At 38.0% G+C, this 13,903-nt stretch overlaps 2 protein-coding genes and 2 non-coding genes across 20 annotated transcripts; 2 read left to right on the top strand and 2 right to left on the bottom strand.

Annotated features, from left to right (window-relative positions):
* Nucleotides 1-2,441: 2,441 nt before the first annotated feature.
* trnae-uuc (transfer RNA glutamic acid (anticodon UUC)) lies at nucleotides 2,442-2,513 on the bottom strand. Its single transcript has one exon. It is a non-coding gene; the product is annotated as a tRNA-Glu (tRNA).
* A 954-nt stretch (nucleotides 2,514-3,467) lies between these two features.
* On the top strand, nucleotides 3,468-5,359 carry LOC125782618 (uncharacterized). 9 transcript variants are annotated; one of them, XM_049467243.1, is made up of 8 exons: nucleotides 3,478-3,811; nucleotides 4,072-4,152; nucleotides 4,257-4,298; nucleotides 4,381-4,437; nucleotides 4,519-4,560; nucleotides 4,640-4,690; nucleotides 4,771-4,812; nucleotides 5,135-5,359. In XM_049467243.1, exons 1-8 carry the CDS (start codon nucleotides 3,802-3,804, stop codon nucleotides 5,356-5,358), a joined length of 549 nt encoding a protein of 182 aa, XP_049323200.1. In that variant the 5' UTR covers nucleotides 3,478-3,801; the 3' UTR covers nucleotide 5,359. The 9 variants fall into 9 exon arrangements, 8 of the variants coding, with proteins under 8 accessions (XP_049323209.1, XP_049323197.1, XP_049323191.1 ...); XM_049467252.1 differs by lacking the exon at nucleotides 4,257-4,298 and having other exon boundaries at nucleotides 3,468-3,811; XM_049467234.1 differs by having other exon boundaries at nucleotides 3,477-3,811; nucleotides 4,381-4,560.
* Nucleotides 5,360-10,645: 5,286 nt separating this feature from the next.
* LOC125782624 (uncharacterized) lies at nucleotides 10,646-12,536 on the bottom strand. Of its 9 annotated transcripts, XM_049467277.1 has the most exons (8): nucleotides 12,193-12,526; nucleotides 11,852-11,932; nucleotides 11,706-11,747; nucleotides 11,567-11,623; nucleotides 11,444-11,485; nucleotides 11,314-11,364; nucleotides 11,192-11,233; nucleotides 10,646-10,869 (listed from the first exon to the last, which is right to left on the bottom strand). In XM_049467277.1, exons 1-8 carry the CDS (start codon nucleotides 12,200-12,202, stop codon nucleotides 10,646-10,648), a joined length of 549 nt encoding a protein of 182 aa, XP_049323234.1. In that variant the 5' UTR covers nucleotides 12,203-12,526. The 9 variants fall into 9 exon arrangements, 8 of the variants coding, with proteins under 8 accessions (XP_049323234.1, XP_049323242.1, XP_049323223.1 ...); XM_049467285.1 differs by lacking the exon at nucleotides 11,706-11,747 and having other exon boundaries at nucleotides 12,193-12,536; XM_049467266.1 differs by having other exon boundaries at nucleotides 11,444-11,623; nucleotides 12,193-12,527.
* A 954-nt stretch (nucleotides 12,537-13,490) lies between these two features.
* trnae-uuc (transfer RNA glutamic acid (anticodon UUC)) lies at nucleotides 13,491-13,562 on the top strand. The gene has a single exon. It is a non-coding gene; the product is annotated as a tRNA-Glu (tRNA).
* The last annotated feature ends 341 nt before the right edge of the window (nucleotides 13,563-13,903 follow it).

Raw genomic sequence — 13,903 nt, 5'->3', positions numbered from 1 at the left:
TAATTTAGTTACAGCAGTTGTGATTACTATAGCCAACAATATGCAGTTATCATAATGAATTAACCATCTGATTTTTTTCTGATGTCTTGCAATAGATTAATTAAAAGGTTTATATACTTAATCTTAATGACATGCTGTGGTATGACATAAATAGGGCTTTTAACATTAAAACAGTTTAAAGTAAAAAGTAAGTAAACTTTTTACAAAATAACAGTTGTACTGTGTATATCTTTTATTGCGAACACTGAGTAAATCTTCATAGTGCAGGCTAGAAAAAGTAAGTGAACCTTTGTTTTAATGGTAAAGGCAAGATTGAAAGAATGGTGCCCATTAAATTATAAAACACTAATCCTGGTTACTGATAAATCAGAGTTTCTTGGGAACGATTGGTTATTTTCACCTAAAGCTGGAAAATGCAACCATGCAAGTAGTGCAAGTAGTTTAAACTTAATTGTCCATCAACCCATGGTAAGATAAATTGTCTACACATGGTGAAAATCTTGATCTTAAAAGCAGTAAATAGTTGCCATCAAGCTGCCGGCGTTAGAGGGAGCAAAATTGGCCCTGCTCCCTCTGGGTGGGTAGATGGCGCTCTTTTCCCACATCACTATGGTGATGTCTGCAGCACAGGGCGTCTGTGAGCTGATGTACCAGAGCCGAGCCGCTGTGCTTTCCTCAAAGCGCGCTGGCTGCTCGGCAATGCTGCATCGGCAGCAGCTCGAAAAGAAGCGGTGGCTGACTTCACATGTATCGGAGGAAGCATGTGTTAGTCTTCACCCTCCTGGTGTGTTGAGGTATCACTAGTGATAGGGGGAGTCCTAATGAATGGGTTGGGTAATTGGCCGTGTAAATTGGGGAGAAAATGGGAAAAATTAGAAATAAAATTATATAAAAAAAAAGCAGTAAATAGGAACGCAAGTGTAACAGAAAAAGTCAAACAGAAGACTCTACAAACTGTAAAAAATATATACATTTGGTGAAAGTGATTGCTGCTAAAATTAAATTTTTTCAAATTTAGACTTTTTCTAGCATGCACTTTGAGCGTTTACCCAATGTGTTCAAAAAACAAATAAAACTGAGGGAATAAAAAATACAAGAGAGGGGGAGAAGAATGGGGTTGAGAAAGATACAGAAAGAAAATAAAAATTATATATATACATACAGGTGCTGGTCAACGAATTAGAATAATTTGAAATAGTGCAATCATGAAATTCTTTGAATGCATTTTTTGTGCAGAAAGCAAATCAGGTGTTCACCGCACCTGTCCTACTCGTTAGACTAAACACAGAACTCGTTACCTGGAAAAATATTTGCTCAGCTGAGCTTTCCAAAAGGCCCATTTAGGCCATTTAACTGTGACACTGTTGTTTTATTGAATTAGAATAATGGAGAAACCGTTTCATTGAATTAGAATAAATGCTCGAATTTTTGTTTTCTGTGAAGAGTGTTCACTGTGCAGTATAAAGTCAGGGTTGAGTAGAATTTCTAAGTTGTAAAATCAATCATGGGTAAGCAGCGCGACCTCTCAACCGGAATAGTGGCTCAAATTCAAGCCCTTCGCAGAGAGAATATAAGGGGCACAATCCATCAAACTTTTTGACAGGTGACCTTTTGACCTTTGCTAGGTGCCTTTTTTGACCCCTCCCCCACAGCACATGCCTCCTTTTCTGGAATGTGACCTTTGACCCCTCAGATCACCCTATGATGCTGTCAGTTATTAATTATGTTTTCAATCATCTGTAATTACTTTTGACCTTTGCTAGTTGCCCTTTGACCCCTCCCCACACCCCGTGCCTCCTTTTCTGGAATGTGACCTTTGACCCCTCAGATCACCCTATGATGCTGTCAGTTATTAATTATGTTTTCAATCATCTGTAATTACTTTTGACCTTTGCCATGTGCCCTTTGACCCCTCCCCACACCCCGTGCCTCCTTTTCTGGAATGTGACATTTGACCCCCTCAGATCACCCTATGATGCTGTCAGTTATTAATTATGTTTTCAATCATCTGTAATTACCATTGACCCCTCAGATCCCCTGACCCTTGAACTCTCTTAATTATTTTTCTGACATCAATGACTACGAGTCTCCGGTAATTATGTTTTCAATCATCTGTAATTACCCCTGCCATTCGTCATTCATGTTTTGGATATGAGGTAATTTAAACCATGGTGACACACCGCCCCGCCCATCCCTCCGCCCTTCCTGCCCCATCCCCACCTCTTCCCGTCCCGCCCAGCCCCGCCCCCATCATTATTCAGATTGTCCTGATTGGTCAAAAAAATTCCCGCCAAAAGTATTGACCAATAAGGTTGTTATTCCTATGGAGCAATCACAGCAAGCCTGCGAGTGAAATGTGTATTTAAGAGTTAGCGAGATGTGTGAAGGACCGAGAGAACGGAGCAATGGCTTGTGTTTCTGAGGTTGCTGAAAACCAAAGCTTCCCATACCGGGATTTGAACCCGGACCGTCTGGATGAAAGCCAGAAATCCTACGCGTTAGACCATATGGGAGGATCTGTAGAAGAAGAGCACGATGACGAGAATCTAAAAAGGTACCGAACAAGGGAGAGCATTCCTGAACCAATCGCTCAAGGAGCGCTCAAGACTCAAGTCTGGCGTTTGTCAGATGGAACTTACTTTGGTTTTGTTTTTCTTAAGGATATATATAGCGTTGCTATGTACGTCGGAAAAACGGATAGATACGATGATGCCTCAGCTCGTTTTACTTTGAACCATATAGAATGGTTTAGCTTCAGAAGACACTGCTCTGTTTTTAATGCCTACGTCAATTACAGAAATACAGAATGCAGCCCATTTTTTCAGGAGAACATGAATTTAATTTGGAAACCTCTGAATACAGGAAAGTCTAGGCGTTTTAATCTCGCGCCGGTTATGACAAGCCTCGGATGTAATGTAAGCCTCAGTGTCATTCAAGATTTAAAATGCTATGCAATTGAAAATGACCTGCACTCGTGCGATTTCCAGGTTGTTTTTAATTCAGAAGACTTTAAAAGAATGAATCGTGTCTACTTCGCAATAATTGACAGTCTGTTCTATATGAACAAATAGATTTTCTGATTATTGTCAAACATACAAAACCAACATTAATTATATTCTTAAACATTAAACTTTTATATTACATTTTAATACTTTTTTAGCCTATACTTTTCTATACTTTAGCTAAATTACCTCTCTTTCAAGTGAGTTGAGATGCTTACCCCACTCCTTGAGTCTAAAGAGAGGTAAATGGTTGCTGATGGAGTTAAGGGGTGGGTGGGAGGGTGGCGGTTTCCTGAGTAAGATATGAATTAGTTAGATCAATCAGTGTATTGATGGGTAAAGGAACTAGTGAACTAGCCCATTGTTCGATTCTCACATGTTGCTTCATGTGCATCTGGCTAAAAGGGATTCCAGACTCCCAACAGAGTATAGACTATTGATGATTCAACAGCCGGGGGTAAATGCAGTAAACCATTTACCCCAGGATTGGTTTACAATCCTCAGTCTATTGTTTGTTAATGAATGTTCTGATCAGATCAGCAAAATTTAAAACAGAGCAGTGTCTTTTGATGTTTTGAATCCTTTGTTAAAAAAAAAAAAAAATGAAACACACACACACACACACACAAACTCACACACACCACACACCTCCCACTCTTTTCTGTGATGTCATAACCTGAGGTCATCAATCAAAATCACTGTATAAAAACCCCTTGGTAATCCACAAGCCACATTCTGGAGACAGCCCAGACGCTTGAAGACCTCAAACGCTTTGACGCTCCTCGATTTCAACCGCAATATGGACTTTGGTGAGAGAAAAAACTTTTAATATGAAATTATCACAATATATTACTTTTATTAAAATTACCTTTAAGTAGTTAAATGACTGTTTCTTATGGTTTAATAGGAATTTAATAGGAATCACTCATCTTTCAGCTTAATTAATGTGAGTAGTTAACATTGTTCTATGTATCCTATGCAAAATCGAATGTAAGTGATATTTAAGACTACTTTTCTACGTAATATATGAAATATGTAGTATATACAATCATCTTTTATTTTATTTTAGGATCAGAATGTTTCATTGTTGAAACTGTGACAGACTGTGATGCTGTGACAGACGAAAGTGTGCTATATCATCCATTTCAAAGTAAGTTTTTATTAATTTTTGATTAAAAATAATTATTTAATTTCAAACATGATGATTTGTTTCCTTCAATATGAAACTCAAATGTTTATTTATATTTTCTATAGCTTTTCATCCGGAACCTAGTAACTACGGATTAACCATTCACGGTGAGTGAAACTTAATGAAATATGTAATATATGTAAATATTTAATTTAAAATATTCTAACTCATGTGATTTCTGTTCATTAGAAAACAGTTTCACCCCGGCTTTGTCTGACAATCTACAATTTGATGATGTTAATTCTGGTAAGAAACTTATACACACAGGCTTACTCTTACAGGGAATGGCGAAAAAAGTAAAACATGTTTTCTCTTTTCCTTCCATAGTGACAAGTCAACAATCAAATGATTACCGACCAACTACACCTAGTGAGTCAAATTTTGAAATTATGTAATAATTATCCTTTGTTAAATAACGTGCGCTAATTGAAATCTTTTTTTTCGATAGGAAACAGTCCGGCTTTGTCTGACAATCTACAATTTGATGATGTTAATTCTGGTAAGAAACTTATACATACAGGCTTACTCTTACAGGGAATGGCGAAAAAGTAAAACATGTTTTCTCTTTTCCTTCCATAGTGACAAGTCAACAATCAAATGATTACCGACCAACTACACCTAGTGAGTCAAATTTTGAAATTATGTAATAATTATCCTTTGTTAAATAACGTGCACACACTCACACACACACACACATACACACACACACTCCACCCATAGCCCCCACCCCTGGGGGCCCATGGCTCCTGTTCTTCAATAGTCCCACACACACACACACACAAACACACACAAACACACTCCACCCATAGCCCCCACCCCTGGGGCCCATGGCTACTGTTCTTCAACAGTCCCACACACACACACACACACACACACACACTCATGCATACAGCAATAATAATTCTAATTTTTATTTATTTATTTATTTATTTTTGTATTACAGATCTCCAACAACAAGAAGAATGCGAACTGGACGACCTGTACGACTTTCGATATCTGAAAAGGGCCGTGGAAATTTCGCTACGGAGGCTGGAACGTGCAGCTGCAAGCAGATCACGGGAGGAATTTAGGTTGGCTTTACCTTTGTTTACAGACCGTGTAATGCTCTTGGTTAGACATTGTGTTGAGGATATAGATAATAATGTCGCAGAAACGCCCCGGTTGTGATTCTTTGTTAAATAAGAATAAATCTAAAAAATCCAACAACTCACCTTATTCAAATGAAACAAACAATAACCCACATTCATTAATCAGTGAACCAAGTACCTCAAACCTACAAACAAATCATGTAGAACACAACACAGCTCTGAACCCTTTTCTGTTAGAAATGGTTAATGAGATTAATGGTAGTAATGAAAGGTTGACTTCTAATAATGAACACAGCTCTGAAATTGTATCTAATCTAGAAAATACATCAGAAACACCATACAATTTGTTTTCGGGATTAAGCGAATGCTTAACCAACATACAAAATGCATTAATAGAACACAACACAACTCTGAACCCTTTTCTGTTAGAAATGGTAAATGAGATTAATGAGGTTAACGAAAGATTGGGGTCTATTGATGAACACAGGGATCATGAATTAGCTTCTAATCTTGAAAATATGTCAGAAAATCTATCCATCATTCAATCCGCTCTAACGCAGCACAACACATGCACAGCTCTGAACCCTTTTCTAATGGAAATGATAAATGAGATGAATGAAAGCATGACAGAACCACAACCTTGTGTCGCCACTGTACCATCCCCTATAAATGATTCGTTTGAAACATCTCAGGAATTATTACAACAACTAAACCAGAGTCTCTTGAGATTAAATGAAATTCTTGCAAACATGGGTCAGGATTCACACATTTTACCAAGTAGTCCTGTTAACGAGAATGTTTCAAATAGCCCTTCTCCATCTACTGATGAAATAGAGTATATCCATACACTCAACAATTGTAATGAGCAACAGCCGGAAATACATCAGATGCCTAGTGTGAGTGAGGGAGAGCAAATGGGATTTGGGAGAGATGATCAACCCGGACATGTTTTAGATCCAAACATAGTTATAAATCGTATAGACAACTTCAATACAACAGAAATTAGACGGAGGATAAACTTTTCCTCATTAGGAAACGTTGATTCATTTGGGGATTTTTACAACTATGTGTTGGAGGTTTTAAACCGCATGCTTGAAGTTGGGAACGCTAAAGTAGGCCCACGTGACGTAGTTCATGTTGAAATACAAGGCGAATCTCTCAATGTTTCATCTCGTGTTGAGGTAATCAACGGTAACATAGAACTCGATTCGATTCTGACCATGATAGAAAAATCGATACAGAGTAGGTTTGAAATACTTTCTGATGAAACTATAGAACTGGTGATTCGAATTGTACATGCACCACATGGTGGTACACGCAATAGTATGTCCAAGATGTTCAATTCTGACGTTGTACAACAAAAAATTAGACATCTATACGTTTTTGATAACCGTGACAACCTTTGTTTTGCTTTAAGCGTTTCCAAATTGCTGAATCCGGAACAAAGTGATTATCAAATAGAACAAAACGCGAGACAATTACAATCTGATGTAGGATTATCTGTAAATGATACGGTTAGCTTTGCAGACATTACACGATTTGAGCAAAAGTTGAATTGCAAAATTGTAGTGTTGTTCCGAACCACCAAGGTCAAAAAAGGGTATTCTTTTTTTCAGACTACCAAAACACCCCACAGCAAAACCTTGTTTCTGTTTTTGCACGAGAATCATTATTATGGAGTGAAAAACCTCAAAGCTGTACTAGGTACAACGTACGTATGTTCTTACTGTTATGCAGGATTTAACGATAAGAAACATCATAAATGTGATTACCACTGCAACGTGTGTCTCGACAGCGAATGTTCCAAACGTGCTAAGCAAACTGTACAGTGCAAAGACTGTCTGAGGATCTGTAGATCCCAGTATTGTTTTCAAAAGCATAAATCTCAGAATGGTACGGATGAATCTTTGTGTAAAACTAGGTTCTACTGTACCGGGTGCAACACATTGCAGGATCGTGGTTCAAAAAAACACGAGTGTCGTAAAGCCCTGTGTAGACACTGCGGCGCTAAAATTGAGTCTAACTTTGATCATCAATGTTTTATGGAACCTTTAAAACGAGAACAGTCGGATGAAAAGTACATCTTTTATGATTTTGAATCTAATCAGGAGACGGGCTACCACGTAGCAAACTATATATGTTGCATTGATTTTAAAGGTAATGTTTGGTCTGCTGAAGGTGCCGATTGTGTTTCCGCATTTTTCAAAAAGTTTCGGAGGAACAAATACAAAGGTTATACTTTTATAGCCCACAACGCTAGAGGGTACGATTCCTACATACTGTTGAACCGTTTAGTCGTAGAAGGTGTTACGCCTCGCCTCATAACACAAGGCGGTAAAATCTTGTGCTTTGAAGATAAAAAGTTTGATCAGAGATACATCGACAGTCTCTCGTTTCTGCCCATGAAACTTAGCTCAATTCCCAAGGCTATGGGATTCACGGCTGAAAAAAAGGGGTATTTTCCGCATTTCTGGAATACCCAAAAAAATCAAAACTATGTAGGTCCATATCCACATCCCGAGTTTTACGGTGTAGATAGCATGATGTCAAAAGAGAGAGACGAATTTTTTGAGTGGTACAAAACACTCGACGGAAAGGTCTTTGACTTTAAGCAAGAGTTGGTTGCTTATTGTCAAAATGATGTTCGCATACTCAGAATGGGGTGCATGGCTTTCAGGAATGAGATACTAAGTAGCACGGGTGTAGATCCGTTCAAGTGCATCACCATAGCTAGCGTATGTTTGAAAATCTTTAGAACCAACTTCCTGCCTGAGAACATGTTAACCATTCTGAGTATGCGAACATCATTTTGACAATAAGCAACCAACTCTTGCTTAAAGTCAAAGACCTTTCCGTCGAGTGTTTTGTACCACTCAAAAAATTCGTCTCTCTCTTTTGACATCATGCTATCTACACCGTAAAACTCGGGATGTGGATATGGACCTACATAGTTTTGATTTTTTTGGGTATTCCAGAAATGCGGAAAATACCCCTTTTTTTCAGCCGTGAATCCCATAGCCTTGGGAATTGAGCTAAGTTTCATGGGCAGAAACGAGAGACTGTCGATGTATCTCTGATCAAACTTTTTATCTTCAAAGCACAAGATTTTACCGCCTTGTGTTATGAGGCGAGGCGTAACACCTTCTACGACTAAACGGTTCAACAGTATGTAGGAATCGTACCCTCTAGCGTTGTGGGCTATAAAAGTATAACCTTTGTATTTGTTCCTCCGAAACTTTTTGAAAAATGCGGAAACACAATCGGCACCTTCAGCAGACCAAACATTACCTTTAAAATCAATGCAACATATATAGTTTGCTACGTGGTAGCCCGTCTCCTGATTAGATTCAAAATCATAAAAGATGTACTTTTCATCCGACTGTTCTCGTTTTAAAGGTTCCATAAAACATTGATGATCAAAGTTAGACTCAATTTTAGCGCCGCAGTGTCTACACAGGGCTTTACGACACTCGTGTTTTTTTGAACCACGATCCTGCAATGTGTTGCACCCGGTACAGTAGAACCTAGTTTTACACAAAGATTCATCCGTACCATTCTGAGATTTATGCTTTTGAAAACAATACTGGGATCTACAGATCCTCAGACAGTCTTTGCACTGTACAGTTTGCTTAGCACGTTTGGAACATTCGCTGTCGAGACACACGTTGCAGTGGTAATCACATTTATGATGTTTCTTATCGTTAAATCCTGCATAACAGTAAGAACATACGTACGTTGTACCTAGTACAGCTTTGAGGTTTTTCACTCCATAATAATGATTCTCGTGCAAAAACAGAAACAAGGTTTTGCTGTGGGGTGTTTTGGTAGTCTGAAAAAAAGAATACCCTTTTTTGACCTTGGTGGTTCGGAACAACACTACAATTTTGCAATTCAACTTTTGCTCAAATCGTGTAATGTCTGCAAAGCTAACCGTATCATTTACAGATAATCCTACATCAGATTGTAATTGTCTCGCGTTTTGTTCTATTTGATAATCACTTTGTTCCGGATTCAGCAATTTGGAAACGCTTAAAGCAAAACAAAGGTTGTCACGGTTATCAAAAACGTATAGATGTCTAATTTTTTGTTGTACAACGTCAGAATTGAACATCTTGGACATACTATTGCGTGTACCACCATGTGGTGCATGTACAATTCGAATCACCAGTTCTATAGTTTCATCAGAAAGTATTTCAAACCTACTCTGTATCGATTTTTCTATCATGGTCAGAATCGAATCGAGTTCTATGTTACCGTTGATTACCTCAACACGAGATGAAACATTGAGAGATTCGCCTTGTATTTCAACATGAACTACGTCACGTGGGCCTACTTTAGCGTTCCCAACTTCAAGCATGCGGTTTAAAACCTCCAACACATAGTTGTAAAAATCCCCAAATGAATCAACGTTTCCTAATGAGGAAAAGTTTATCCTCCGTCTAATTTCTGTTGTATTGAAGTTGTCTATACGATTTATAACTATGTTTGGATCTAAAACATGTCCGGGTTGATCATCTCTCCCAAATCCCATTTGCTCTCCCTCACTCACACTAGGCATCTGATGTATTTCCGGCTGTTGCTCATTACAATTGTTGAGTGTATGGATATACTCTATTTCATCAGTAGATGGAGAAGGGCTATTTGAAACATTCTCGTTAACAGGACTACTTGGTAAAATGTGTGAATCCTGACCCATGTTTGCAAGAATTTCATTTAATCTCAAGAGACTCTGGTTTAGTTGTTGTAATAATTCCTGAGATGTTTCAAACGAATCATTTATAGGGGATGGTACAGTGGCGACACAAGGTTGTGGTTCTGTCATGCTTTCATTCATCTCATTTATCATTTCCATTAGAAAAGGGTTCAGAGCTGTGCATGTGTTGTGCTGCGTTAGAGCGGATTGAATGATGGATAGATTTTCTGACATATTTTCAAGATTAGAAGCTAATTCATGATCCCTGTGTTCATCAATAGACCCCAATCTTTCGTTAACCTCATTAATCTCATTTACCATTTCTAACAGAAAAGGGTTCAGAGTTGTGTTGTGTTCTATTAATGCATTTTGTATGTTGGTTAAGCATTCGCTTAATCCCGAAAACAAATTGTATGGTGTTTCTGATGTATTTTCTAGATTAGATACAATTTCAGAGCTGTGTTCATTATTAGAAGTCAACCTTTCATTACTACCATTAATCTCATTAACCATTTCTAACAGAAAAGGGTTCAGAGCTGTGTTGTGTTCTACATGATTTGTTTGTAGGTTTGAGGTACTTGGTTCACTGATTAATGAATGTGGGTTATTGTTTGTTTCATTTGAATAAGGTGAGTTGTTGGATTTTTTAGATTTATTCTTATTTAACAAAGAATCACAACCGGGGCGTTTCTGCGACATTATTATCTATATCCTCAACACAATGTCTAACCAAGAGCATTACACGGTCTGTAAACAAAGGTAAAGCCAACCTAAATTCCTCCCGTGATCTGCTTGCAGCTGCACGTTCCAGCCTCCGTAGCGAAATTTCCACGGCCCTTTTCAGATATCGAAAGTCGTACAGGTCGTCCAGTTCGCATTCTTCTTGTTGTTGGAGATCTGTAATACAAAAATAAATAAATAAATAAATAAAAATTAGAATTATTATTGCTGTATGCATGAGTGTGTGTGTGTGTGTGTGTGTGTGTGTGGGACTGTTGAAGAACAGTAGCCATGGGCCCCAGGGGTGGGGGCTATGGGTGGAGTGTGTTTGTGTGTGTTTGTGTGTGTGTGTGTGTGGGACTATTGAAGAACAGGAGCCATGGGCCCCCAGGGGTGGGGGCTATGGGTGGAGTGTGTGTGTGTATGTGTGTGTGTGTGTGAGTGTGTGCACGTTATTTAACAAAGGATAATTATTACATAATTTCAAAATTTGACTCACTAGGTGTAGTTGGTCGGTAATCATTTGATTGTTGACTTGTCACTATGGAAGGAAAAGAGAAAACATGTTTTACTTTTTCGCCATTCCCTGTAAGAGTAAGCCTGTATGTATAAGTTTCTTACCAGAATTAACATCATCAAATTGTAGATTGTCAGACAAAGCCGGACTGTTTCCTATCGAAAAAAAAGATTTCAATTAGCGCACGTTATTTAACAAAGGATAATTATTACATAATTTCAAAATTTGACTCACTAGGTGTAGTTGGTCGGTAATCATTTGATTGTTGACTTGTCACTATGGAAGGAAAAGAGAAAACATGTTTTACTTTTTTCGCCATTCCCTGTAAGAGTAAGCCTGTGTGTATAAGTTTCTTACCAGAATTAACATCATCAAATTGTAGATTGTCAGACAAAGCCGGGGTGAAACTGTTTTCTAATGAACAGAAATCACATGAGTTAGAATATTTTAAATTAAATATTTACATATATTACATATTTCATTAAGTTTCACTCACCGTGAATGGTTAATCCGTAGTTACTAGGTTCCGGATGAAAAGCTATAGAAAATATAAATAAACATTTGAGTTTCATATTGAAGGAAACAAATCATCATGTTTGAAATTAAATAATTATTTTTAATCAAAAATTAATAAAAACTTACTTTGAAATGGATGATATAGCACACTTTCGTCTGTCACAGCATCACAGTCTGTCACAGTTTCAACAATGAAACATTCTGATCCTAAAATAAAATAAAAGATGATTGTATATACTACATATTTCATATATTACGTAGAAAAGTAGTCTTAAATATCACTTACATTCGATTTTGCATAGGATACATAGAACAATGTTAACTACTCACATTAATTAAGCTGAAAGATGAGTGATTCCTATTAAATTCCTATTAAACCATAAGAAACAGTCATTTAACTACTTAAAGGTAATTTTAATAAAAGTAATATATTGTGATAATTTCATATTAAAAGTTTTTTCTCTCACCAAAGTCCATATTGCGGTTGAAATCGAGGAGCGTCAAAGCGTTTGAGGTCTTCAAGCGTCTGGGCTGTCTCCAGAATGTGGCTTGTGGATTACCAAGGGGTTTTTATACAGTGATTTTGATTGATGACCTCAGGTTATGACATCACAGAAAAGAGTGGGAGGTGTGTGGTGTGTGTGAGTTTGTGTGTGTGTGTGTGTGTGTTTCATTTTTTTTTTTTTTTAACAAAGGATTCAAAACATCAAAAGACACTGCTCTGTTTTAAATTTTGCTGATCTGATCAGAACATTCATTAACAAACAATAGACTGAGGATTGTAAACCAATCCTGGGGTAAATGGTTTACTGCATTTACCCCCGGCTGTTGAATCATCAATAGTCTATACTCTGTTGGGAGTCTGGAATCCCTTTTAGCCAGATGCACATGAAGCAACATGTGAGAATCGAACAATGGGCTAGTTCACTAGTTCCTTTACCCATCAATACACTGATTGATCTAACTAATTCATATCTTACTCAGGAAACCGCCACCCTCCCACCCACCCCTTAACTCCATCAGCAACCATTTACCTCTCTTTAGACTCAAGGAGTGGGGTAAGCATCTCAACTCACTTGAAAGAGAGGTAATTTAGCTAAAGTATAGAAAAGTATAGGCTAAAAAAGTATTAAAATGTAATATAAAAGTTTAATGTTTAAGAATATAATTAATGTTGGTTTTGTATGTTTGACAATAATCAGAAAATCTATTTGTTCATATAGAACAGACTGTCAATTATTGCGAAGTAGACACGATTCATTCTTTTAAAGTCTTCTGAATTAAAAACAACCTGGAAATCGCACGAGTGCAGGTCATTTTCAATTGCATAGCATTTTAAATCTTGAATGACACTGAGGCTTACATTACATCCGAGGCTTGTCATAACCGGCGCGAGATTAAAACGCCTAGACTTTCCTGTATTCAGAGGTTTCCAAATTAAATTCATGTTCTCCTGAAAAAATGGGCTGCATTCTGTATTTCTGTAATTGACGTAGGCATTAAAAACAGAGCAGTGTCTTCTGAAGCTAAACCATTCTATATGGTTCAAAGTAAAACGAGCTGAGGCATCATCGTATCTATCCGTTTTTCCGACGTACATAGCAACGCTATATATATCCTTAAGAAAAACAAAACCAAAGTAAGTTCCATCTGACAAACGCCAGACTTGAGTCTTGAGCGCTCCTTGAGCGATTGGTTCAGGAATGCTCTCCCTTGTTCGGTACCTTTTTAGATTCTCGTCATCGTGCTCTTCTTCTACAGATCCTCCCATATGGTCTAACGCGTAGGATTTCTGGCTTTCATCCAGACGGTCCGGGTTCAAATCCCGGTATGGGAAGCTTTGGTTTTCAGCAACCTCAGAAACACAAGCCATTGCTCCGTTCTCTCGGTCCTTCACACATCTCGCTAACTCTTAAATACACATTTCACTCGCAGGCTTGCTGTGATTGCTCCATAGGAATAACAACCTTATTGGTCAATACTTTTGGCGGGAATTTTTTTGACCAATCAGGACAATCTGAATAATGATGGGGGCGGGGCTGGGCGGGACGGGAAGAGGTGGGGATGGGGCAGGAAGGGCGGAGGGATGGGCGGGGCGGTGTGTCACCATGGTTTAAATTACCTCATATCCAAAACATGAATGACGAATGGCAGGGGTAATTACAGATGATTGAAAAC

This window comes from Astyanax mexicanus, chromosome 1 (assembly GCF_023375975.1).
Source record: "Astyanax mexicanus isolate ESR-SI-001 chromosome 1, AstMex3_surface, whole genome shotgun sequence".
In the NCBI taxonomy this organism is placed as follows: Eukaryota; Metazoa; Chordata; class Actinopteri; order Characiformes; family Acestrorhamphidae; genus Astyanax; species Astyanax mexicanus.
This window is presented reverse-complemented; position numbering and strand designations above follow the sequence as displayed.

Bases quoted from the DNA above. Each gene is read 5' to 3' on its own strand.
- LOC125782624 (XM_049467266.1), bottom strand. The intron at 11,365-11,443 runs GTGAGTCAAATT...TTTTTTCGATAG, and splicing joins TTACCGACCAACTACACCTA to GAAACAGTCCGGCTTTGTCT. The intron at 11,234-11,313 runs GTAAGAAACTTA...TTCCTTCCATAG, and splicing joins ATTTGATGATGTTAATTCTG to TGACAAGTCAACAATCAAAT.
- LOC125782618 (XM_049467234.1), top strand. The intron at 4,153-4,256 runs GTAAGTTTTTAT...TATTTTCTATAG, and splicing joins GCTATATCATCCATTTCAAA to CTTTTCATCCGGAACCTAGT. The intron at 4,561-4,639 runs GTGAGTCAAATT...TTTTTTCGATAG, and splicing joins TTACCGACCAACTACACCTA to GAAACAGTCCGGCTTTGTCT.